Here is a 24383-nt window from a genome sequence, read left to right on the forward strand (position 1 = left end):
CGGACGTGGTTCCCAGTCTCCAAAGTGCGGGAGTCTGCTCATCTCGCCATGTCCCGGTCAAGCCCTGGCCCTGCTCTCCTCTCTACAGGAGCCGGAAGGCCAAGGGGCTGGAGTTGGTCCATCCCTTGGCCTTGATGGTGGGGAGCTCCGAGGGTGTCCCTTGGCGGTTGTTCGTGGGGCCTCATCCCCATTTTCCTTAGCGAGAGTGCTCAGAACTTCTGTAGTGTGATGGAAACTTGGCCAAGGTCAAAACGGAAAGTAAAAAGTAAAAATGGTGACCCGGGATGGCGCCAAACTACGGGACATTTGGCTGGATGATACAGGGAGGGCATTTACTGTGAGTTCAACACATAGGTCCCCCGCTTTGCTTGTCTGACCTGGACACCTGTTTTTCCACGGTGCCCTGGACTCCCCTTCACAACACGCAGGACACGGTCCGATAACTCCCCGTTTTTTCCACCCCACTAGACCAAGCTCTGGGCCCGTTTCTTGTTCACCATTCCATGACAAGCGCCTGCCATGCCGCAGGCTCTCAGCCATGCTCCGAAAGCCTGTGTTGTTTTGTATCTTGGTTTACACAGCAGGTCTGTGAGCCCCTAGAGGGGACTGTCCTGCCCATCTCCACCTCCATTCCCTGGACAGGGCCATAGTAGGCCTCGAAGCCATTTGTCAAATGAATGACTAACATCACCTCCTCGCTTCCTTCCTTTTTGGTCCCATCCCCATCTGCAGCTGGGGTGAGCCAAATGATGTACAGAGGAACTCCTCTTGGAAAACTGCGTCGACGTCCCCTCTGGGCAGACAGGAGTGGAGGAGGTGGGCGGGGCGGGGGCGGGGCGGGGGAGGGGGGCGGAGGTAGTGCGGTTCCTCACAGCTCCTGGCCTCCCCAGGACACAGGGCGCGGAGTGTTTTCACCCCTGTGTGAGTCCTCTTGCCTTGAGGAGTGAGGCTTGGTGACCATGACAGCACTCCCGTGCCAGGGCATGCTCGGGGCTTGGGGCCACCCCTGTGTGGCCACCGAGGCGCCGAGGCTCGGTGCATACTGTTTTTTCCACCCAATGTTTGCCCCAGTTCTGGTAAATGCGTGTTTTATTAGCAGTACCCGCAGGAGCACAAAGCCACAGTCGGAGAAGATCCAGCTGGAGACTTTCCTGGTCTTGAAGGCACAGTCTCTGCTCCACAGAGCCTGGCCTGGGAAATGGTGGTGACAGTGGTTTCCTGGGTAACGCGGGCCAGAATGGAAGCTCGGGCCTTGCTGGGGGTCTTTGCAGCCGTGTGGGCTGGCTGTGTGCGCAGGCTGGGGGGCAGCTGTGCTGCAGGGGTTCCCTGGGGGAGAAGCGAAGGGGGAGGGGATGGGCGCTGGGGCTCCATCTGCATTGCAGGCCGGGAGGTGGGTGCCCCTGGGCAGGTCAGGGCCTAGGACGTCTGCTGGGAGGCCTCGGAGAAGTGTGCACTCCTGAGATAGGCTGCATCCAGCCCCTCCCCCCCGCCACCCCCCATGGCAAGACCCCCAATCACCACCGCCCAGGCACCTGCTCCCCTGTGAACTGGGCCTTTCCGAACAGTAGAGAATCAGGTTTTCCATCTGTTTTGAAATGGGAGGGAAGGACTTCTGCTCCTCGGACTGGGTAGAGCTGCCCCAATTCCCAAATTACACGGCGTCTAGCAGACGGCAGCCAACTGCATGCAGCCGCCTGAATGCACGAGCTCCCCCAAGGTCGAGCTCCCCCAGGGTCGGCTGCTGCGGCCCCCGCTTCCCGCAGAAATCGCGCAGCCAGAGCCCGCAGGCCTGCGGCAGCCTCGCTCATGCTGCTCATGAGCGGATGCTGTCGCTTTGTCGGCCAGGCCCCCGCGCAGGCTGGGGGAGGAGGTGGTCTCCCCTCCAGAGCCTGAGGTCCCCGCTTCGGGCTCATCTCGCCGTGTCGCCCGGTCCCCACGCGGCTGACGTTACTGCGAAGGGAAGCCCTCTGGAGGCCCGCAGCAGGTCGGCCACAGTGTCAGGGCGGTGCGTCCCTTGGCGTTAGCGGGAGCCGGTGGGGAGGGGCTTCGTGGGGGAGGGGGGCGATGGCAGGATTGCGGGTGGGGGGAGGGGAGTGTTCGGACACCCGTGCCCTGATCGCCCCTCCCGCGGGGCCTGGGAAAGACCCTCTGGGGCAAAGTCCAGACTCTCAGGCTGTGCTGGGGTGGGGTGGGGTGGGGTGGGGGGTCTCAGCGAGGACGATGGCGGCAAGGCGCACGGACTGAGAGGGGAGCCTGCAGGGGCACACCCCGAGAGGACCCACGCTGGGAAACGCCCTCCACCGTCTTCTGGACGTTGCGCGGGCTCAGAATCGTCTAAGGCGAGCGCTGGGTTCTTTTGAGCTTGAGCAGTTCTTAGACCTTCTTCCCACCACTGCGAGCTCAGCCCGGAGCTTATTTCTCCTCTCACTAACCAAGCGGGGGAGGGATTACTGTCGCCAGGTCACAGAAGCGGAAACTGAGGCTTGTTAAATAACTGGCTCAAGTTTACCGCGATAACTTGTATTCAAAGATGCCCCGAGCAATTTCACACACACCCCTAACCCGCCCCTCCCCCCCCTACACACACACACTGGGCCAGCCGCTTCTCCCCTTGAGAGATGGCGCTTACATCCTCACCCTCATCGAGAAGGCTTTGGCAGCTTGGGATTCCTCCCTTTGGGGACCCAGACCCCAGGTGTGGGGAAGCCCAAGCAGTGAAGAAGAGAGACTTCCGCTGACCGCGCCCTGATCTCTGACTGCGTGGGAAGCTGTCTTAGCAGATCTGGCCCCATAAAGACGACTCAGCTGATGACTTAGGGCAAAGTCAAGCCATCCCCCTGAGCCTGCCCAAACTGTAAGATCTTGCGCAGATATCTGCAATGTTAAGCCGCAGGTTTTGCAGAGTGTATGACGTGGCAATAGATAACCCCAAATATCACACAACCAGGAAGTGGCAGGCATCGGATTCGAACCCAGGCCTGGTGGGCCAGCGTCCCCTCTCTGCCTGCGGTCCTCCAGGACTGACTCCCTGACGGGAGGCGGAGCAAACGTCCTTTCGCTCAAGTCCAAGATGCAGACTGAGCTCCCTCAGGTCCCAGGAGTCCTGGAGCATCGGAACATTCCTCCTCATGCAACTTCCAGAACTCCCAGCCCAGACCAGTGCAGAGTGGGTGGGAGGGGGTGCACGATGCAAAGCTCTGGCCTCAGGGTCAGACCCAGCTCCGAAGCCTGCGCCTTCCAGGCCTAAGAGATATGTAGGCAAAACGAAGTTTTTTCACACATGCTTCTCCCCACATCTCCCCTCGAAGGGTGAATTAAGATCACACATCTTGGGAGAAAAAGGAGTCAAAAAGTAGTGAGGTCACAGGGGAGGGGCCTGGGTCCTCCCGCGGTCACCTTCATCGCCTGAGGTCGTCTCCTAGGAGCAGACCCATGAGCACCCTTTAGGGATCCGAGAAAAGAGATCGTGCCCACACAATCTCTTGCAAAGGAGGTGACCCCAAACCAATCCTGCAACTCTAAGCCCATCCCCCGCTCCAGGCTTGCTAACTGGACAGAACCTTTCTGAGAATAATGGGCATCCCAGGTACATCTGCCTTTTGCCTAGGGAGAGGGGCTTCCATGAGACTGTGGAGAGCTTGGTATGTGTCCCCTGCATTTGGTAGGGGGGCTACCCCGAGGACTTTGTATGTGACAAGCTCCTGAAGAAGCCGAGGGGGCCCACCGTGGCTGGAGCTGCCCGCTTGGAGCACAGAGCACAGGGAGGTCGCAGTATCGGGGTGCCTATGCTGCTGCAGCACAGCATCAGAGCGCGTGCGACTGTCTCAGAAGCACTTAGACCTGGCTCAGGAAGACCGGACCTGGCGGAGTGGTCCCCGGCACTGCGGTGAGGGTGGGGGTGATCGAACACTCCCAGTGAGCACCCACCACCCCCGGGTAGGGAACGGGTGCCAGGCCACGCTCGCCTTTGCCCTCAGCCGGCTTCCCGCGCTGGGCAAGCCTCAGGTGGTGGAGGGGAGCGGCTTCGGCTTCCGATGAACTTTAGGGTCTCCGCTGTTTTTTCATACCTAGACATTGTAGTTACTGAACTCAGATTGTCATGCTTTAACAGTGGCCCAAGGAATTTTTGTTGTTTTAGATGGACACCCCCCACCCCCCCCCCAAAAAAAAAAACAAAAAACAAAAAACTTCTCTTAGATTTCATTTAAGATGTAGGGAGAACCAAACCCGCAGAGCATGTTTGAAAAGGAAGTGGGGGAGAGAGAACTGTCTTCTGATCATACCTCACGAGGTTCTGTAAGCTGGTTGCTCGAGCAACTGCAAGCATTCGGGCTAATCTAGGCAGGAAGGAACTTACGGACAGGACACTAGGAGGCTCCGAGTCTCTGCAGGGCTGGAGAAACGGCTTCAGCGACTGGGGGAGGGGGTGTGACGAAGGGAGCCACGGTCCAAAGTGGGCTACGGAACCACAGACAGGACGCCGCCTCCTGTTTCTGCTGCCGGCCGCCGGTCCCCACCGTCCACATCCCACGTGTTTCTGCGAATCCTAAAGGGAAGCAGCCGCCGTCTCCCATCAAAGCTCTGTGGGTGGGGAAGACCCGGAATTCTAGATGCTGGGCCCTGGGGTGGGGAGGCCACTTCTAACAGCTACTAAAAGGGTGAGCCCAGAATTGATAGAGCTTAAAACTGTAGTCACGGCTGAGATTACCTCCAAACGACCAAGATCACATTTTTCACAAGGCTCAACGGAGATTTGAAAACTAGGGTGTTATTCAAAATAGATTATTATAGAAAGATAAAGACACTTTTTCGCAAGCCTGAATTCATACTCAGCCAGAGACAACACAAGAAATGAACAAAATAAATCAATGACAGCCCCTGGCACGTGCTCGAGCATCGTGAGCCCCTCGTCCTCCCTCTTCTGCCTGCACTAGTCACTGCTGCCGGCTTCCCCTTCTCCTCCGTCCTCTGTTAGGCGCAGAGTCCTCTCTCCCTCGGGGCCAGGCAGGACGGACATCTTGGCTTCAATGACAGTCTCTTTGTCTCACAGGCGGGAGGCACCACAGCCCTCATCTGCTCTCATGTCTCTTGCTCTGTGCCCTGGCGGCTGGAGCATGTGTGGCACACAGAGGGGCAAGGAGACGCCGGGGGTGGGCAGGGGATCACTGATGCACTGTCCTGGGACAGCATTGCCCATCCCTGGTGTCCTCAAGCCTTGGACTCTAAGCCTCCCTTCAGGCCCGCCCTGCCCAGGAGGATCCGTGGGCTCTCTAGAGCACGCTGTGCTCCGCATCTTTGGGCCCAGGGAGGGCACACTTCTCTCCCCTGCTGCATCTCCCCGCCCCCTGCCATTCCTCCTCACCATCCTTCGAAACTCATGTGAGCTCCAGGAATAAGTCTGTCCTGGTCACTGTTTGGTCTCTTCCTCCTCTGAGCCCCCTGCTCCCAGGAAACAGGCAAACCACCTGCTCTCAAAGCTCGAAAAGACCTTCAGAGCAACCCAGCCCAAAGTCTCCAGAGGGGAGGGGCATATTGGAGCCCAGAGCCAGCATTTGCCCATCACAGCTGCAGAGCACACAGGGGTCAGTGGCAGGGTTAAGGCCCCCGAGAATGCCCCACATGGCCCCCATACTCTCTCGGGGACACTGCTTCCCCGCCAGAGCATGTCCCGTGAAGACAGGCCATTTCTCCTTCTCGGACAGGAGAAGGTGGTACCCAGAGCTCACTAGATGTCCCCAGGGGACCAGGGACCAGTCCATCATTCCCTCCCTAAGCATTTATGGAAGCTCTGAGGTCCCTGATAAGTAAGACTCCAACACCCGTGGGTGGTAGCTCCTTCAGGCGGAGGGCTGAGAACGGTTTCCATGGAGACCTTCCAGGCACTGGTTTCCATAGCAACACTTGGAGAAGGTTACCAAGCTTCCTATTTATGTCAACCTAACATTTCCAACCATTCTATTCTTCAGGCGAAACCTGGGCCTAATGCAGGGCTTCCTGTCTAGGATGGGTGACAGACCCCAAGGACCAGAAGGAGGCTGGGTGAAATTGTGCAGTTAGCTGACAGTGAGAATGTCTCCTGAGCCAGCAGGCCCTCTTGCATCCTGGCTGCAGGAAATATATATATATATGGAGAGAGAGAGAGAGATGGGGGGGTGGGGGGGGTGGGGGAGGGGACTGAGACTTAAATTATAAAAGGAATCCATCTTCATGACATGGAAGGATATGATCCTACGGCCACCTGTCATCTGTGATCTCCAGGGGTTACTGGCATCACATGGCTTTGAGTACCCTCCCAAAAGTAGTATATTCACTCTATAGGGCTATCTTTTAGAAAATTTTCACAAATGGATATATATATTCTTTCCCTGCCACCTGCTTTATCCTAATTATAGATCTTGGAGAACTTTACATATCAGCACAAATAGAGCTACCTCATTCTCTGTAACGGCAATGAAATATTGCGCTTTTAGTTTTTGAGTAAGTCCCCAACTAGGAAGTTTTGTTTTCAGTTTCTTGCTATTACGACGATAAATATCCTTGTATGTATATTTTTGTACACTCGTTTGAGTATATCCGGAGGATAAATTCCTAGCAGTGAAATTGCTGGGTCAAACACGTTGCATTTTAAAATTTGAAATTTAAAAATGTGATTCTTGGCAAACCAATTTCCTGCCATTATTAGTACAAGAGGGCTTATACATACTTGAGAAGACTGGATATTATTAAACTTAAAACCAAACCATAAAACCAATCTCCCCAACTCATTCTATGAGACCAGTAAATCTAGCATAAAACCCTGAAAAAGAGAGCATGAGAAAGGTAAATCACAGGCCAATCTTGCTAATAAACATATATCTAAAACTCCTAAAGAAAATATTAGCAAACAGAATCCAATACTGTAGAAACAAGATAACACATCATGACCAAATGAGTTATTAATTTTTTCACCACATTAACAAATTAGAGCGAAAACATGTGATCATATCGATAGAAACCAAAAAAATTTTGCTAAAGGAATTAAACATCCATCTCTGATTTAAAATGAAAATAGCAACAGGAGGCTACTTCTTTAACTTTTAAAAGAGTATTTTTCCAATGTCTATAGCTAAAACTAGACTCGAGGTGAATTCCCTTTAAAATCAAGACTAAAACAAGATTTGTTACTATCGGCATGGGACCAGAGCTCTTAGTCAGTGAGATAAGATAAGAAAAAGTAGTGAAAGTTTTAATTATATGAACGGAAGAAATAAAATCTATTCATTATCAATATAATTGTTTATGTAGGAAACACAAAAGAATCCTCAGATCACCTCTTAGAATAAGAAAGACAGCTTGGCAAGGTTGCTGGATCAATATTCAAAAATAAATAACATTTATACACACTAGCCACAAAGAATTGTAAGTATTAATTATAAAAACAATGAGAATAAGAGACTTAGGAATCAATCTAATGAAAGATTTGCAAAACCTCTATTGAGAAAAGTATGAAACTATATTGAAAGATATTAAAGATCCAAATGAAAATTTAAAATATCATGTGCATGGATCAGGACACTGACTATCATAACAGTTTCAAGTCTTCCCAAGTGGCTCTATAGATTCAATACAAGTCCAAGAAAAACCTCAATAGAGCTTTTCATGCAACTTGATAAATTGTTCTAAAATGCATATGAAAATGAAGGGCCAAGAATAGACATGCACTGCTGGAGAAAATCAAGTTAGGAGACTTGTGATACCAGATATCGAGACTTATTTTACATGTGGTTATGGCTCAAAGGATAGACCCACTAGGACAGAAGAGAAGGCCCCCAAATAGACCTTACGCGTATGGAAACTTGATCATATTGCATTCCACACATATGGAAACGGACACCTTGAAGCTCAATGGGGAAAGGCAAAAATAAACCAGAAATAGAACAGATGGATATCCCTACCTCACACCAGGGGATTTTTCAAATGTAACATACAAAACTCTAAGAAGATTACAGGACAACACAGATGTCTGTTCAATATTGGGATAAGAAGGATTTCGGAAACAATATGCAAAAAGCCCTAACCATAAAGAAACAGATGGATACATTCGATTACATTGAAATCAATAATTTCTGCTCATCGAAGAGACTGCAAAGGAGAGAAGACAAGTCACAAACTTGGGTAAGCTATTTTTGCCACATATTATTGACAAAATACATAAAGATTGTATAATACATAAATATACAAAGAACTACAAGTCAATAAAAAGAAAACGCAACCAATAGAAAAATAGGTCAAAGAACACAAATAGGCATTTGATAGAAAAGGAAGGTCAAATAATCGTATGAAACTTGCCCCACTTTCCTAGTAATCTGGGAAATGAAAATTAAAATTATAATGAAGTGCCACGGTACTCTCAAATGATTGGCAACAGATTCCAAAGGGTTGTTGATACGTTACATCTTGGCAAGGATGTGGAGCCACCTCTGTGGCACAGGTGGGCGTGTAAATTGGTTCAACTCCTTATAAAGAACAATCCGAGAGAATTTTGTAAGTCCAACATTTCATGCTATGTGACCCAGTGAATCCTTTTTCAGGCGTATATAGCGGAGAGACCCTTGCACAGAGGTACCAGAAACCTCGTTAAAGAAATGTTCATTAAAGCTTGTTGTAATAGAAAAAATTTAAAAAGAACACAAATATTGTTACGAGGATAGGTAATTATATTGTGTAGTTACACAATCGACTGATCCACACAGCAGTACAAATGAATTAAATAATATTTTAGGCATCAAATGAATGAATCTTAGAAATATAAGGTTCAGGGGGAAAAACAAATAAGAGAATAGTGTTTTATTATTACTTTTATAATGTTTAAATCCAAGTAAAACTAAATTAGCAGTTCATAGACATGTAGATTTATAAACTACCTCATGTAGTTTTAGAGAAATTCAGGATAGAATTGGCTAATTGATATGAGATGAACTAATATATGGAAAATTGACATTTTCGTGATTGTGTTTGAATCAAAGAATAGACGTGTCTTTAATGTCCCTCGGAAGATACAGAAGTGGGGGGATGGACGGTAGGGGCTGGGATGATGTGTGTGGGGGGGGAATCTCTGAATAGGGGAGTCAACATTTCTTGCATCCCTGAGCATTGCATGCTTCTCCTCACATCTAGAGATGGTCCACTTCTCCTCCACTTAAATCAGAGCCGTTTTTGTGACTTGTTTTGACCACGAATGCAACGAAGTAACGTTCTAGAACCTCAGATTCCAGGCCTCAAGAGGTCGGGCAGTTTCACCTTGCTCTCTTAGCACTCAGTTGCCCAACTGTTAGGAAGTCCAGGCTGCATTACTGACTGGCGGCAGAGCAGAGCGAGGCTGAGAGGGGCGGGGCCGCCTCCAAGGGTCCCGCCCAGCCACGCTCCCAAGTGAACGCAGCTAGCCTGTGAGGGCGCGAGCATCCGTAAACCCCAGAGCATCCGTCGACCCCAGAACTTAGTCACCCCGCAGAATAAAGAGAAATAGTAAACCGCTGTCAGGGCGTTCAGTTCTGGGATGTTTTGTTATGCAGCGAGAGAGATGCACGCAAGGGGTTCGGTGGCATTGGCGGCCTTTTGTTTTATAAATTGGCACATTGGTCATTATTCTTCGTAAGTTACTTGTGATTTACATAAAGCATTTTATATATTTTAAATGTTTTACAATATAAAATATGCAAAGAAAAAATCCTAACTTGATGTGCAAAAGTGTATCTCCCTAGTTTTGATTTGTATCTTCCATGTATCGGTAATAAAGCATGTTTTCTTGGCGGTGACCCATTTGTATTTCTTACTGTGAACTGCCTGTCCATGTTCTTTCCTCCTTGTCTATTGGGTTGTTCTTTTCTCATATTAAGGAAAATAGCCCTTTTTATGTCCTGTTTCAAAAACATCTCCCCCAGTTTGCTTATAAATCTTTGTGTGTATAAATTATAATTTTTCACTGCCAAAGTTATTATTGGTATCATGCTTAGAACGGTCTTTCCACCTCCAAGATTACCTTTTAAATCATCTCAAGTACTTTTATGGCTTCATTTCATACTGAAAACCTTTGATCCAGCCAGAATTAATTTTGTTACAAGGAAATGGGATCCAGGTTAATTTTTGTCAAAATGGCTAGCCCGCTGTTCCATTAAAAGGCATCAACACGCCTCTTACTAAATTTCCTTGAATTTAAGTCAGGACCTTCTATCGTGTCCTATTGACCGTTTCCTTTGTTACATCGAACTCTTCAATTATTAAAGTTTATAATGCTTAATATCTAGAAGCTATTCCCCATGTTTACTTCCCTAAAAAAACTGATTGTGTTAAGCTAGAAAATGAACCTTGTTGGCATTTTGTGATTGCATTGCATTTAGTTTGATGCCCTTGCAAGATGGAGAACAAGGTGTGTCTGCACTAAACTGAGACTTATGTCCCTCACGGGATTACCATCCTCAGCCCCAGGGCAGAACCCAGGTCCCATCTCCAGGGCCCACTCAGCCAAGGCTCCAGGTGGCTCTCACACCTTCCTTCTTGCAGATTGTCAGCCCGACTCATGCCAAACCTCAGGTCCACCTGGACACTTACTTGGTGCCCAGAAATTGCGGAGAACATGACACTGTCCTTGTAGTTAAGGACAGGCAACAATGATGTCATCTTCTGTGTAGAACCCAGGTGGGGTGGTTTCTGGGCACAGCAAAGAAAGCGGCATCGCCTTGGGCAAGCGGCTCCCAGAGCCCTTTCCTTCCCCCTCACCTGTGAAATGTGACTTCCTGGCTCCTGAGGGGACATCTCTGTCCTTGGTTGAACCAGGGAACAGAAGCACCTCTGCAGGGCCAGGCCCCCTCTGTTCCCGGCATGGCCTACAGGATGGAGAGCCACCCGCCCGGGGCCCACCCCCGTCTGCCGCTTTCAAGTCAAAGTCAGAAGTCAAACATTTTTATTATTCTACAGATACTTCTGAAAAGAGATCTAGTTGAGAAAATATACAAAGCGTTTTAAAAGTTTCATCTCCAGGAAGCACCTAAGTCTGACTGGAGGCGTCAGCCCGCCTCTTCCAGGCTCAGGGCTCAGAACGGTTAGCATATCGGATGATCAGTAAAAACATGCAAAAGTGAGAAGGAAAAGGAAAAAAATGATGCATTCCCCCAGAGCAGAGGGGGACGGAATTTCAGAACAAAGAGGGGACAAGGTGTCCAAGTACCAGGTGGCTTTCCTTCCCCTACATCTTCCTCCCACCCCTGAACCTTATCTTCTAAAACAGCTCCAAGCTTGGAGAAAGCAAAAAGCCCCACCTGCTCGGCAGGACCTACATACAGCCCATCTCTGCCCAGCGCTGTGCTCAGCCCGACAGGGACAAAGCCAAAGGACCCTCCTCCGCCCTGTTCCTCTGTGGCGTGGCTGTGAGACCCCACTTGTGCTTCTGGGGTGCCAGTGCTGGGGGCCCTGGCACCTCCCCTTCTTTGGTTCCACCCAGAGAACATTGTGCTTGAGGAACTCATCCCCACCCCAGAACCCCAGGCTCCCCCCAGTGGGCTGAAGGCACTGACAGGTGTCCAGCACACCCCCAGGACAACTGCCTTCCCTTGTGCTCTGGGCGGGTCCACCCCTGAGCACAGAACCCCCACCTCGGCCCAGACTCTGGACCTGGGACACCAGAGGAATTGTACCGACCACGGAAGGCATCTGGGACCCTCCCAACTGTGCGGACATTTCTGAAACCCACTTCACATCCTTCCCCCAACCCTGCCCCTTCGCCCAGGGCCCCCCATGCCCCGCGGCTCCATCCAGTACTTCCCCTGGGCTGGGTCCCAGGGGACCCGACTTCAAGATGGTGGTCACGGAAACCACCCCGTGCCCCCCAGACCTGAGGTTGGGGGAGGGCAGCAGAGGTGGGGGCCTCGAGGGGTCACAGCTCTGGTACAGGGAGGCGGGCGGGGCTGGAGAGGAACAGGGAGACATGTCACATCTACGGAAAGGCGCCCGAAGTACAAGCTAAGTGAGCGGAGGGGGGCTGGGGAGCAGCTGGGAGAGGCGGGTGGGAGCGGGCAGGGGCGGGGCCGGGCGGGCAGAGGCCTTCACACTGCCCCGCAGATGACCGTCTCCACCACGAAGGTGTTCTCGAAGTGGCGGATGGCATTGCAGCTCTTGGCCCCACGCTTGTTGATCCCTGGGAAGAAGAAGAGAAATCCCCGTGAGGCCTGTGTCCTGGCCTAGCACTGGCTGGGCCACAAAGGCCACCAGGCTCGCAGCCTGAGCAGGGGCCTCAGAACTGCGGGGGAGGAGGCGGCCCAGGAAACCACACCCGGATGCACCCAGGGGCAGCGCAGCAAACCGGTGAGGGCTCCGGGGCTGGGGTCAGACTGCCTGGCTCTGTGTGACTGCGGAGATGCTAATTAACTTCTCTGCGCCTCTAAAAGGGGCAGCGATGGTAATAATGATGCCGACAACGACAGCTAACACTCTTCGTAGACTTAAAGGGCGGACAGTAGCGCCAGGCACGCAGTAAGTGCTCAGTTAACATTGGCCCTCATTACTGCTGTGGCGGCGGAGGGCTCTGACCCCCCGCAGGTTTGGAGCCCCGGGCGGGGCCAGGTGGGTGGAGCCCGCCACTCACGCCTCCGGGTGGCCCTGCGCCGCAGCCGGTAGGTGTCCTTCCCGTTGCACAGGTGGTAGATGAAGGAGCCCAGGGCCTCCTTGTCACTGACGTGCTCCGTGACCACCATCTCCTCCTGGATGATGTACGTCTGCGGGAGGTAGGTCCCTCTCTGCAAAGGGAGTGGCCGCGGAGCTGGGTCACTGCCAGAGGTCCCCTCCGGAGGGCGCCACATGCATACCGCCCACTCCGCCCGTCACCATCCTTCTCGTTGGAGCTGTGTCCCCACAATGTTGAAATGCACACACGTCACCGCGCCCCAAATCCAGAGGACCCACAGCTCAGCCCTCCCGCTGTGCCAAGTGCTGCCACGAATCCTGCTTGTGGGGGGCGGGGGGGTGGTCTGGTGTCTCCCACCCTAAGGGCAAGGCCCCCGCCTCTCCCTGCTCCTCTGACTAGGGCAGCCGGGAAGCTGAGGGACCCGGCCTGGGGCTCCTCACCAGAGAAGGAGGCGGAAGCGTCGGGGTAGGAGAAAGGAATGGAGGAGAGCCAGTCTGGGATGCCAGGGACGACCACGTCCCTGGGCCCCCGCCTTCCGCCAAAGCGCCCTGCTCTGCCCCGGGCCTGGCCTCCACAGGGCAGGGCGACCAGGGAGGGACAAGATGCCACCGACACCGCTCACCTTCACGTTCATGAGGAGCTCCCAGAAGTTTCGAGGCGGCAGCACGATGGTGGTGTTGAGCTCGATGACGTAGCACTTGTCCAGGGAGATGTCATGGTAGGCGGTCAGACCCTGCGAAGGCGAGGCCGCGTCGGTCCCTGTGGGCGAGGGCCTGGCCCAGGCGGGGCTGCTGTGGGGCCCCCGGCCAGCGAAGGCAGGGGCCCCGCCCCCGCCCCACAGCGGTACCCCCCCGATTCCCGAGACCCTGGGCGGCTGCTCCCTCTCTCTGCTCCCTTCCCAGCCTGTGTCTGTAGGATGTGCCTGCTGGACACAAGACACCAGCTGTGAAATCCTTTTCATGGGGTAACAGTGTTGGAACCTAGTAATGTCCCAACTGTGCATTTCACCCAACCCGTGAGGTCCGTCCCTGTGGATGGCCCAGGCTCTCTGTCTGCTACACCTCGATAAAATGTCAACACAGAAACCACCTCAGTAAACAGGGCACTAGCCTCACCCGTGAGAGCCAGCGTCTGCAGCTGTCGGGTGGCAAGCAGAAAGTCAACATGGCTAGTTCATACTCAGTGCTATACAATAAAATGCATTACCTATATGATAAAAGCAAAGTCTTTAAAACCTCGATAAAGCCAAACCCACAGTCACCTCCTACACACAGGCGCTATTCCTGGAATGTAGTCAAAGGACAGACCAGGGACACTGGAGTTCTCTCTCCCATGACTCGTGGTGGGAGGGGTGCCGGGCCCGGGGGGGCCACCCCCTCACCGCCCCCGCCCCAGCCCCTGGCCGGCCTCACCCGCTGGAAGTCATGGATGATGTCTGCGGGGTCGCTGCCGCCAAACTGGGGCACGGGCACGTTGATGCGCTGGTAGTTGTCCTCGAGGTAGATCTTCACGTCCTCCTCCAGCTCCATCCGCGTGCGGCCCTGGGAGGACAGCGAGTCCTCGTAGAAGATGCCACAGTGGAAGAAGTTGTCCCGGGCCAGCTGAGCAGGGTGGGGAGCGAGAGACACGTACGGAGTCACACAGAGTCACAGTGACCTCGGCACGGCCGCTGCCCGGCCACTTCACACTGAGGCAGGGACGGCGAGCTGGGCCTGCCGGACCACTTCTCGGGGCCTCAGGTTCCCCATCTGTAAAATGAGGTGATCCCTCAGGCCTTTTATGGCCTCTAAGCGCATGAGTTTGTGCTAGTGAAAAGGGCTGGAAGAGCAGGGGAGGACCTGGCCACCTGTGCCCTCCACAGAGGGCCAGACACCTGAGAAAGAGCCCGGGGTGGGCAGGAGGGCTGGCTGGAGGGTGGGGGCAGGGACTCCACTGCCACCGGAGGGCACCTGCTGGTCTTTTCTGCCCCATGCTGTGTGGCCCTGTGACCCAGGGGGCACAGGAGGGAGTTGCTGGGAGGCAGCCCCGTGTGATTCCAGCTCCTGTGCGACCTCACACAAGCTTGCCACCTTCCCTGGACCCTGTGCCGCCTCACGAGAAACCTTGACAAACACTGTGTCCGCTATCTGGGCGGCCAGCTAATCACTCCATCAGTCAGGGACGGGAGGCAGAGTGCCACGACTGAGGCCCAGGGACTGACGAGGGGGACCCACACTTCTCCGGGGGTTCCCCCATCCGAGCCCAGGCTGCTGGCCTGTCACGGGCAGAATGCCCCTTCCTCCCTGTCCGGTGTCAGCTCTCCCGGGATGAGTCATCACACATGAATCATGCTGTCCCGGGGCACAGACCCAGAGGCTGTTCTGAGGTGCCACCAGTCTCTGGGACCTGGGGTGGCTGAGGAACTCCTGGAGGGTGCGGGTGGGGGCTGGTAAGAGGGCACCAGGAGCCAGAGTGGGTCCAGGGGAGGGTCCCCGCACAGGAAAGCGAGGACCAGGAACAGGTGGGGAGCAGGCCATGGGGGCGGGGGAGGGGATGAGCTAATGGGGAAGTTGGCCGGTTCCCAGGGGGAAGTCCCGCGGAATACAAACCCTTCAGTAATTTCCACTGTGGAAAATTCGGGTGACAACAAAATCGAGGCTCAATGCTTGAAGGTGGGAGGTGCTCACTCGGGTCACAAATAACGGACAGTCCCCAGCCCTCTGTCCCTCTGAGAGTCTCTGTTATGCTTACGGCTATTTATTTATTTATTTATTTTTGAGCTACTTCTAATTTAGCTACTTTCAGTTCTCAGAACTTGGTGGCCCTGGCCTCCCTCCCCAGGTCCGGGTCAATCACAAGGTCACTGTGACCACAGCCCTTCCTCCTGTCCAGAGCAGCTGGGTGAGCAGAAAGTGGGGGTGTGGCCAGGAGGTGGTTGCGCATCTGTCTGTAAACCCACTCTCCACCTTTCTCGTTTTTTTTACCCTAAACGTCAAAGCACCGAATGGAATTCCTTGGAGCATGACCCGTGGGCACAGGCTCCGAAGGCAACACAGAGTTCCAGCTGCTGCTGGATTTGAGGGTCTGGTGGTACTGCCCCAGGCTGATACTGTGGGAAGGGGCCCCAGTCACACAGGCCCAGAGTCCAATCCTGGCTCCCCCGTCACTGACCGTGCTCCTGGGGGAGACCGGACGCCTCTCGGCCTCAGGAACGTCTGAAGAAACGGCCATGGACACTCTTCCAGGGTCTGTGCGCATTGGGAGACAGGGCCCCAGTCCCGTCTCCTAGGCCAGTGCTAGGCTCCCCAGGACGAGGAGCTGAGGGTGCGCTGGCCTGAGCCCAAGGCGGCCCCAGGGAGGAGGGAGGATGCGGGTCTTCCGGGCGAGCCGGGGCGCCCCTCCCACCTGCGGGCAGGTCCGGGGCTTCCTGCTGCCCCTGTCCTCGCAGCCCGCAAGCGCCCGGCCGTCGCCTGCTCACGCCGCCCTGTCCCGCCGGCCCCCGCACCCGGCGCAAACTCGAACACGCGCGTCTGCCCCCTCCACACGCTCCCCACCTCTCTCCTGGCCTCACCTGGGCGAGGAAGAAGTATCTGTAGATGTAGACGGAGGCGAACACGAGGCCCATGAGCAGCACGACCATGCCCATCGACAGGTAGCACACGCCGCCCACGGAGCCCCCCTTCCTGTAGCGGTGGTGGGGGGGCCGCTCCTCCTGTGGACGGCAGTGCGGGGTCAGCCAGGTGGGGGTCCCACACCCTGGGAGCCCTCCGCCCGCTTTCCCACGGTGAGACCTCGCCCTGTTGGCCGCAAGGGGACCTTGGGACGAGGAGAGGGAAGGACGGGCTCAGGACCCACAGAGCGCCGCCTGGCCGCCTCGCCAGGCTCTCCCGGCCCCTCCCCCACACCCCCCACGAACGCAGACTGAGACCCGCTGGGGTTGATGTGGAACTCCCCATGCCGTGCGCCCCTCATTAGACCGACTGTGACCACAGTGGAATGGGGGGACGCACAGACACGGCCTCGGCGATTGTGCCAGGACTAGTCACCCACAGGAACTGGGGTGCACCGGGCGGCCGGGGAGCCCCTGCTCTGGGCCGTGGGGAACCGGGGCAGGCTCTGAGAGGGGGAGTGACCAGATCCATCTGAAGGCCGAGTCCACGGGGGAGACTGCACGGGGGGCAGCGGCGGGCGCTCCGGGGGGCCTACGGCGTCTGGGCACAGAGCTGCCATCCACGCCGTGCGGAGCGCAGCCCGCCGCGGGCAGCGACGGCCTCACACGGGCGCCGGCTGGCGGGAAGGGAGCCCGCAGGGTGGACTCTGCAGGCTGCGGGGCGCCGGGTGCGTCTGCCGGCGGCAGCTGCCGTCAGGGAGGCCAGGGCGCGAGGGCCCTGGAAACGCTCTGCTCTGGAGCCGGACCCGGGCTCCGGACAGCAGCCGCAGGGCCCCCAGGAAGCAGAAGCCAACCTGCCCCACAGGCCGCACGCCTCTGGGCGGCTGGATGCGAAGCGACACTGCTTGACCCGGAGCACTGGACTGGGAGTCCAGCGGCTCAGGCTCTACACCAGCTGCGGGCCCTTGGTCATCCCTCATCTTTACACCTGGCCTCCCCACCGCCCCTGCCCCAGCCCAGGCCCTCATTCACCCCGGGAAATGGTGCAAGGTGCCGGGCCTGTCTCCGCTTCCGGCGCCCGCCACTTGAACCTTCTTCCATGCTGTCCGGATACCGCCAGGGTGAGGTTAGAGGCCAGTCCCAAGGACCCCGCCCCCACCCTCGAGGAGCGGAGGCAGTGGGGGAGGGGGGCCTCCAGCCCCAGAGGCCGGAGCTGCTCACTTCGCCTCTGCCATTAACTAACAGCCTGGTTAGCCCTCTTCATGCCGCGTTTCCTTTCTCCCTTCATCTCCGGCCAGTGGCGGGAGGGCGGGGACATGGTTCAGGTTCAGGTCCAGGTCACCCAGGACAGGCCCTTATCTCTCAACCTAGCACAGGAGGCCCGGCCTGGTAGGGGTGGGGCGCATGGCCTGCTGTACCCATCAGGTCCCCTCCCCTGGGGCCCGCTGGCTTAGCACACATGAGGGTGTCGGACTCGGGCCTCAGAGCGCAGAGGGGAGCCCATCAGAGGGGCCGATGCCGGCCTGCCTGGGAAGGCAGATGCACCTGGAAGAACTCGCACTCTGGGTGCGTCCATCACCTGACTGGCCGGTCCCCAGCCTCAGCACCCATGGGATGGAGACCCAGGATGGAGAGGTGCCCCCGCCCATCCTGCTTCCCACCACCCTGGTCTGCTCTCCGGGGAGTTCACCTGGCAGGAACAGGAGGTCAAGCCCACTGCTCCTCATTGGCCAGGCCCATTAGCAGGCCTGAGGCCCCCCTGCCCCTTCGCCCTGCTGCAGGGGGTCCTGCCATCAAGGCCAGAGGACCCAGTCTGTGAGACCACCCAGCTGGCTGGCAACTCCTCAGCACCCTGGGACTCCCTGGGGGCGGTAACCAAGGTCACCACTAGCACAGGTGCCCACAGGGCCTGAGACAGCTGCCCCCCCCCACCGCAGGAGGGCGTGGACGGCGGGGGCAGGGGGTGCTGGCATGGCTTTGACTTTCCAGTGGGCTCCCAGGAGCAGCACAGGGCAGAGCGAGCTGAGAGCCCAGCTCTGCCCGCGTCTCACAGGGAACAAGCCCCCCCAGGCACTCCAGCTGCTGTGAGGGGGTCCTAAGAAGGGGTGGTTGGCCCGGAAGGCAGGCGAGGCCTTAGTGGGATGAGGGTGGCTGCCGCCCGTGTGGAGAAGGGCCGAGGCCCCAGCAGGGGCTGGGTCCCGAGGGGCGAGGGGCGCCTGGCAACCTGCTCCTCCTCAGGTGAAATGTGGACAGACAGGTCCGCACAGGATTTTGTCAGGATCAAAGGAGACAAAGGACCCCAATGCCCTTGGTAAAGGAGAAAGTGCTAGATAAAAACAGCAGCTCTTTATCAGCCGAAACTTTTCTTTTTAGAGAAACTTTTCTTTTTAGAGCCACCGCTGCCGGCCGGCCGCTGTGGAGGCTGCACGGGGTCAGGCTTTTGCTCCTGTGTTTGGGAAAACCAGAGAAGCAACTTGTGAGAAGGACAACAAAAATGCCAACAGCCTACAAGCAAGAGCCTCAGGGCCTGCTGCACAATGAAGCACCTGGTGAAGCACCTGGTGAAGGCGAGGCCTGGCAGCCCACCGCCACCTTTCTGCCTCTGGCTGGTCAGGTGTTTCTGAGTGCCTGGGGGAGGGGCAGGGCCCGGGAGCCACTGAGGGAGGAGGATGGAAGAGGTCAGGACAGGGGAGAGAGGGGGGAGGAGGCTAATGTGGCTGGGAAGGACACGCCCTCCAGCTGGGACCCCTAGTGCTGCCCTGTGTTCCCACATTCTGTGTGCCCCACCTTTTCCTGACACCCCCTAGTGCGTACCAGGGGCCCACGCCCTGCTCCTCTCCCTGCCCACACTCCTGTAGCAAGCAAGGGCCAAACCCCCGGAAGCATCACGGCTGAGCGGCGGCTGGAAGGGAAAGCAAAACCAGAGGCTGCCGTGAAACGGACGAGGAAACCACAGACGTCCCTGGTTCTAGAAACAGGGCCCCACACGGGGCGGAGGGCCCCGACTCCTGCCCCGGTACTGTCGCTGCTTCTGGGGCCTCACACTACACAATCAAGACCAAGGATGAAATTCCGAAACCCTGGCGTATTTGCAGGCCCCTCGCACTTGGCGCTTGCAGCTAGTCGGAGGCCCTTGGGGAATGCAGTCGGCCTCGGCCAGGACCTGGGGCCTCATCCCTTTGGGGTCCCTGGCTGCCCAGCTCACCCAGAAAGACAGCCTGGGGCCGCTTCACCTGTCATGCAGCCTCCCACCTGGAGCAGCTCCCGACAGCCAGGCATTTGGGGACTTCCATTTAGAAAGTAGAAAAATATTGCAAACTGTTTCCACGGCAACTAGGCTTTCTGAGCAAAGTGCCTGGCTGTGCGCTCGTGTGGGGCACGTGAGCCAGACCTATGGGGACCGGAGAGAGGCCTGGGCCTCTCTCTGCCTGCTGGCTTCACTCAGGCCCACAATGGCGCTCATTAAATGATTTAGCAAAGCCAGGGCCAAAACAGTCAGGGGAAAGCCAGCCAGCTGGAGTGTTAACTCAGCAGACCCTCACGGCTCACGGAAAGAGAGCTCCCAGCTACCTTCCCTCGGTGACAATGTCCAAATTAGCAGCAAGTGGATTAAACTACAGTGCAGGCTGTCCGGAAGAGGCTAGCAGAGAGCTGGTAGTGCGCTCACTGCAGGCGAGGCCCGATGGCTAGTGGGGAGGGAGTCTCGCCTCACCTCCCCACATCATGCCCCCCCAGGCTGCAGACCACAGAGACAAGGGCACCAGAATGTGTGTGTGTGTGTGTGTGTGTGTGTGTGTGTGTGTGTGTGTGTGAGAGAGAGAGAGAGAGAGAGAGAGAGAGAGAGCGCGTGCGCGAGCCCCTTGCCCACTGGAGCACACAGAGCCGGGTTTCTGATGTCCAGGCGTCAGCTGGGTAAACGCCGACAGGGGGTCATGAATTCGCCATCACGGAACCCCACTGCTGTCGTGTGGCCCAGAGGCGCCCCAGGTGCAGGCGGTTCAGGGGAACCGCGTGGGCCCCCGAGAACACTCCCGCACACCCTCTGCTCTGCGTGGCTGGTCTGGGCAGATTCTCTCGTCTATTCCATTTATTCCTGACTGTCAGGATGAGGCTCCAGGGGAAAGGCTCGGGAGGATGAGAAGCAAGCTGGCTGCTGGAGGAGCTCTCCTAGGGCGAGGACACGAAGAGTCTGCGGGGGGTGGGGGCGGGGGCTGCGCTCTGTGATTTTACCATAAACATTTTTGGTCACTAAGACATGCATTCTCCCTGGAAGTCTGCTGACAGCCTTGAAACGTGCAAGGAAGGGCTGAGAGAAGAGAAAAGAGAAAAACAGAAAGCAGAAATGGCAACGAGGTGCGTGCCCCAATGCCAAAGCTCCTCCAGGAAGGTCCGGGGCAGGCTGGGAAAAGGACAGCCTAAAGTCACCACACTGCCACGGGGCAGGACCCGGAGCAGAGCTGCCTTTTCATGAAGGTCCTACAGTCCAGCCTGGCCTGGCCGCCTGGCCGGATCCATCCTTCTGGCCAGGGACCCTCCCCCAACCACTCCAGGAGACCCAGCTCCCTCTGGCTAAGGGCCTGAGGCCAGGGCACAGAGAGTGAAATCTGATTCTCAGGTATGCAGGCTGGGGAAGGGAGCAACACAGGGACCATCAATCAAAGGCGAGAGCCAAGGAGAAAATTTGAGCCGGGAAGGTGACTGTACTGAACATGTTCTCCTCCTGCAGCCCCGAGCCCAGTCCAGTCCGGACATGCCCACACCTGGCTGTGTGTGTGAGTCTGCGTGCACGCACACGCACGTGCACGAAGCCACGGGCAGGTTGTGGGGAGAGGGGAGCAGGCTGAATGACGCAGGCCTGGCCAGTGGGCCTCCAAAGGGGAAGAATGATGCAGCCAGAAGGTGCTAAGAGGGGGTGCTTCCTGTCCAGCTCCCTTTCCAAGCTGGCATATAGCCAGCCACCCATCCACGCAGGCTTCTCATTATCTCAGAGGCAAACACCACATGGGGAGGGTGGGCAGCTGGAAGCCCAGCTGGGCCCCCACCCCCATCCCTTCCCAGCCCACTGAGGCACTTCCTTCCAGCAGCAGGTCGGGGGACAAAATCCTTCTTGTGTTTGACTTTTCGCTCAGAAGCAGGGGGAGCCTCCTGAGGGTGCTGCTGCTGCCTCGCCCAGGCCCCCCGGGGCCAGCACGCAGGTCGAGATTTTATTTCAGCATCGAGAGGGTGGCTCACGCTGAAAGGCACTTATGAACTCATCTGTTCACCCAGTGGTCTCCCCAGGGCTTTCAATCTTATTGGAAGGGGTCTAGAGTCGCCCCCAGCCAGAGAGCTCTTCTACCTTCCAGTCTGCCTGCCTGTCCCACCCGCCCTCTCCTCCTGTGCCCTAATAAATGGCCGACACCCCGTCCGGGGCTACATCTGTGAATGCTAGCTAGTATCTGTTGTGCTCACTGCCGGGGCGCTAGACGTGGGAAGCGTGCCCATTGGCCAGGCAAGGCCACGAGGAGCTCACTGAAGTGAACTCTCTTCTCTCAAGGCTCCAACTGCGGCAGGCAGGCAGCAGAGCTTGGATGCAACACCCAACAGCCCCCTGCGCATCACCCCAGGGCCTCAGGGGGCTATAAAAGTTCACTAACATGCACATAGGTTCTGAAGGTGCTGGGATTTTGATCTTCCTCTGGGGCCCCCATCGCTCCCCCTTGCCAGTTAGGAGGGCGAGGGGACCCTGCTCAACTCACAAGGTTTGAGGGAGGACGCGCGCTCAGCAGGCTCAAGGCCACTACAAACAGCAGCAGGAAGATGTGGATATTTTCACTGCGCCCTGGGTGAGGGGGAAGGGAGGTCGCTTGATTTTGGAGCCTGAGGCTGGATGTCAGTCAAAGCCAAGGTGAAGCTGGCATCTGTCATGCCGCCTGCCCAATACCATCAGCAGGCGGCTGCCGGAGAATGTGCCACTCCTGCAAAATCTGGACGTTCTGCTAGAGTTTGAATTACATCCTCCCGCTGTCTGGCTGGTCCTCCCTCCCGCCTGATTCCTATAGCCCTGGGAGGCAGGGTCCTGTTTTCCAGGCCTCAGCTGGGTGCCTGGCAGTTGGGAGAAGGGGCCAGAATGCTGCCTTGGGCCCCCGGTGCCTGCACCCTCCCTAGACTGACAGGACAGGAGGAAGGAAGCTCGAAGAGTCCCTTGCAAACTTTGAAAGCTGCAGATGGCAGTCTTCAAATACGGAGCGCCCCTCCCTATCTAAACATCAGGTGAACACGGAGCAGCTCTGGTGGGGGAGGTGCATGGCAACCCCCAAACCAGCTGTGCGGTTGCCGATGATGGGGCGCTCTGCCAGGCTCCTCGAATTCCCCACTCAGGGTCTTTGCTCCTCGCCAGCGTCCCCTCTTCCAGGGCACAGGGATTCATTCCCCTGCAGCCCCTGTCATACCCTGGGCAAGGTCGATCTGAGCCATGAACTCGGAGAGGAACCTGGGTGCCGAGGGAGACTCCTCAGGAGCAGCGCTGGGAAGGGGGAGGGAGTGGTCAAAGACTTTCCAAGTCCTGTCTCCATGGGGGGTGGGGGAGTGGGGGGCCTTGGTGCTCCTCAGATTGTCGAGGGCGACGCTGGCTGCGCAGACCTTTGCCTGGGCACTATTAAGCCTGGCTGGACCAGCCCTCCCAACGCTTCGCTGCCTGCCACGCGTCCTGTCCCCTCTGGGCCCTCCCTCGGTCAGACTCCACGACGACGCTCAGTTTTCCACCGCGGAAATGCCTTTTCTCCCCGCTGGGGGTGGGGCGGTGGGGAGGACGCCGAGGGGCGGGGTGCCCCGGGGCTCACCCCCACAAAGCGCGCGGGGATGCGGAGGACACCCTGGCAGGGGGTCGCCTCCCCGCAGGGTGGAGGGGGCAGAGAGCCAGGAGAGGAAGGAAAAGGGGACGGGGAGGCGCAGACGCGGCGGGCGGGGCGGGACCAGAGCGCCCGACCTCGGAACCCCGAACCCCGGACGTGCGGCCGGGCCGGTTCTGGTTTACTTCCACTTCACCTTCTATCACTTTCTGGTCCGCCGACTCAGGGGCAGAGTAGCAGCACCCCGTTTGGGACGGAATCGACGGTCCCTCCCCCTTCACTGGGGACCCCCCCCCCCCCGCTCGCTCCTCGCCAATCAGGACCTACCGCCCTACTTTGGGGAAACAATGTCCAACCCTCATCCCATCCCCCCACCTGGAGACTCGCCTCGGCCTCTTCCCCTTGATTGGAACCAGACGCACCCCCCCCCCCACTAACATTCCTCGAACTTCTTCGGACCGGCCCCCTTCCCTGATTTTGGGACCAGGAGGCTAGGGCCCCCCGACCTTCGGAAGAGACTGCGCTTGCTTGCTTCTCCATCTGGGGACCTGCGACTCGGACTCACGACTCCTCCCACACTTCGGGCTTAGGCATTCGGCTGCGGATCTAGGACAGGACGCAAGCCCCCTGCCCGCTCTGGGATCAACGACTCATTCCGGATTCCAACCCCGGCTCCATTCACGGCCCCGGGACCCCGATGTGCCAGTTCCCGGGGCCGGCGAGGCACGCCGTGGTCCCCCGCCCCGCGTCTGAGCCCCCAGCCCCTCTCACCCGAGCCGGCGTCAGCAGGATCTCAGCTGCCGGGCCGGGCGCCGGGGCCGAGGCCGACGCCTTGTCGGCCTTGTCGCCCTTGATGCCGGCCACGGCGGGCTGGAAGCTGATCTTCACCATGGCTGCAACGGGCCCGGGTCCGCCCTGCAGCCTCTGCCTGTGCAGCCGCTCGGTGCAACCACCGCTCCGCACTCGACAGGCACCGGAAGTTTGGCTCCTGCTCGCTTCGCTCTCTCTAACCCCACCCCCAGCCCTGTTCGCCCCGCCCCGGCTCCGCCCCGCCCCGCCCCCTCGGGGGGCCTTGGCGCCCGCTGCGCCTGCGCCCCCTGGCCGCCCCGCTGGGTGCGCAGTGACCCCTGCCGGGCGTGCTGCGCCCACCGGAGGAAGACTTAGGTTCCCTACACCGCTCACTCACTCCATCCCTCCATCCATCCCTCCATCCATCCCTCCATCCATCCCTCCATCCATCCATCCATCCATCCACCCATCCAATCAGGCGTGGACTCAGCCCTCTTCTTCTCAGCCTTATCCCTCTCAT

The 24383-nt window shown here is 57.1% G+C and overlaps 1 protein-coding gene across 1 annotated transcript; it reads right to left on the reverse strand.

The window, feature by feature from the left end:
• Positions 1 to 10922: 10922 nt before the first annotated feature.
• ITM2C (integral membrane protein 2C) lies at positions 10923 to 24055 on the reverse strand. The gene is made up of 6 exons (XM_016134684.2): positions 23846 to 24055; positions 16206 to 16346; positions 14068 to 14256; positions 13278 to 13388; positions 12617 to 12767; positions 10923 to 12169 (listed from the first exon to the last, which is right to left on the reverse strand). The coding sequence occupies exons 1-6, from the start codon at positions 23963 to 23965 to the stop codon at positions 12078 to 12080; spliced, it is 804 nt and encodes a 267-aa protein (XP_015990170.1). The 5' UTR covers positions 23966 to 24055; the 3' UTR covers positions 10923 to 12077.
• Positions 24056 to 24383: the final 328 nt, after the last annotated feature.

Source organism: Rousettus aegyptiacus, unplaced genomic scaffold (genome assembly GCF_014176215.1).
Source record: "Rousettus aegyptiacus isolate mRouAeg1 unplaced genomic scaffold, mRouAeg1.p scaffold_m13_p_2, whole genome shotgun sequence".
Lineage (NCBI taxonomy): Eukaryota > Metazoa > Chordata > Mammalia > Chiroptera > Pteropodidae > Rousettus > Rousettus aegyptiacus.

Coding starts and splice junctions, on each gene's coding strand:
- ITM2C (XM_016134684.2), bottom strand. CDS start 23,965: ATGGTGAAGATCAGCTTCCAGCCCGCCGTGGCCGGCATCAAGGGCGAC. Junction 14,257..16,205: donor GATACTTCTTCCTCGCCCAG/GTGAGGCCAGGA, acceptor CACCCTGCTCAG/CTGGCCCGGGACAACTTCTT. Junction 13,389..14,067: donor TCATCCATGACTTCCAGCGG/GTGAGGCCGGCC, acceptor TCGCCTTCGCAG/GGTCTGACCGCCTACCATGA.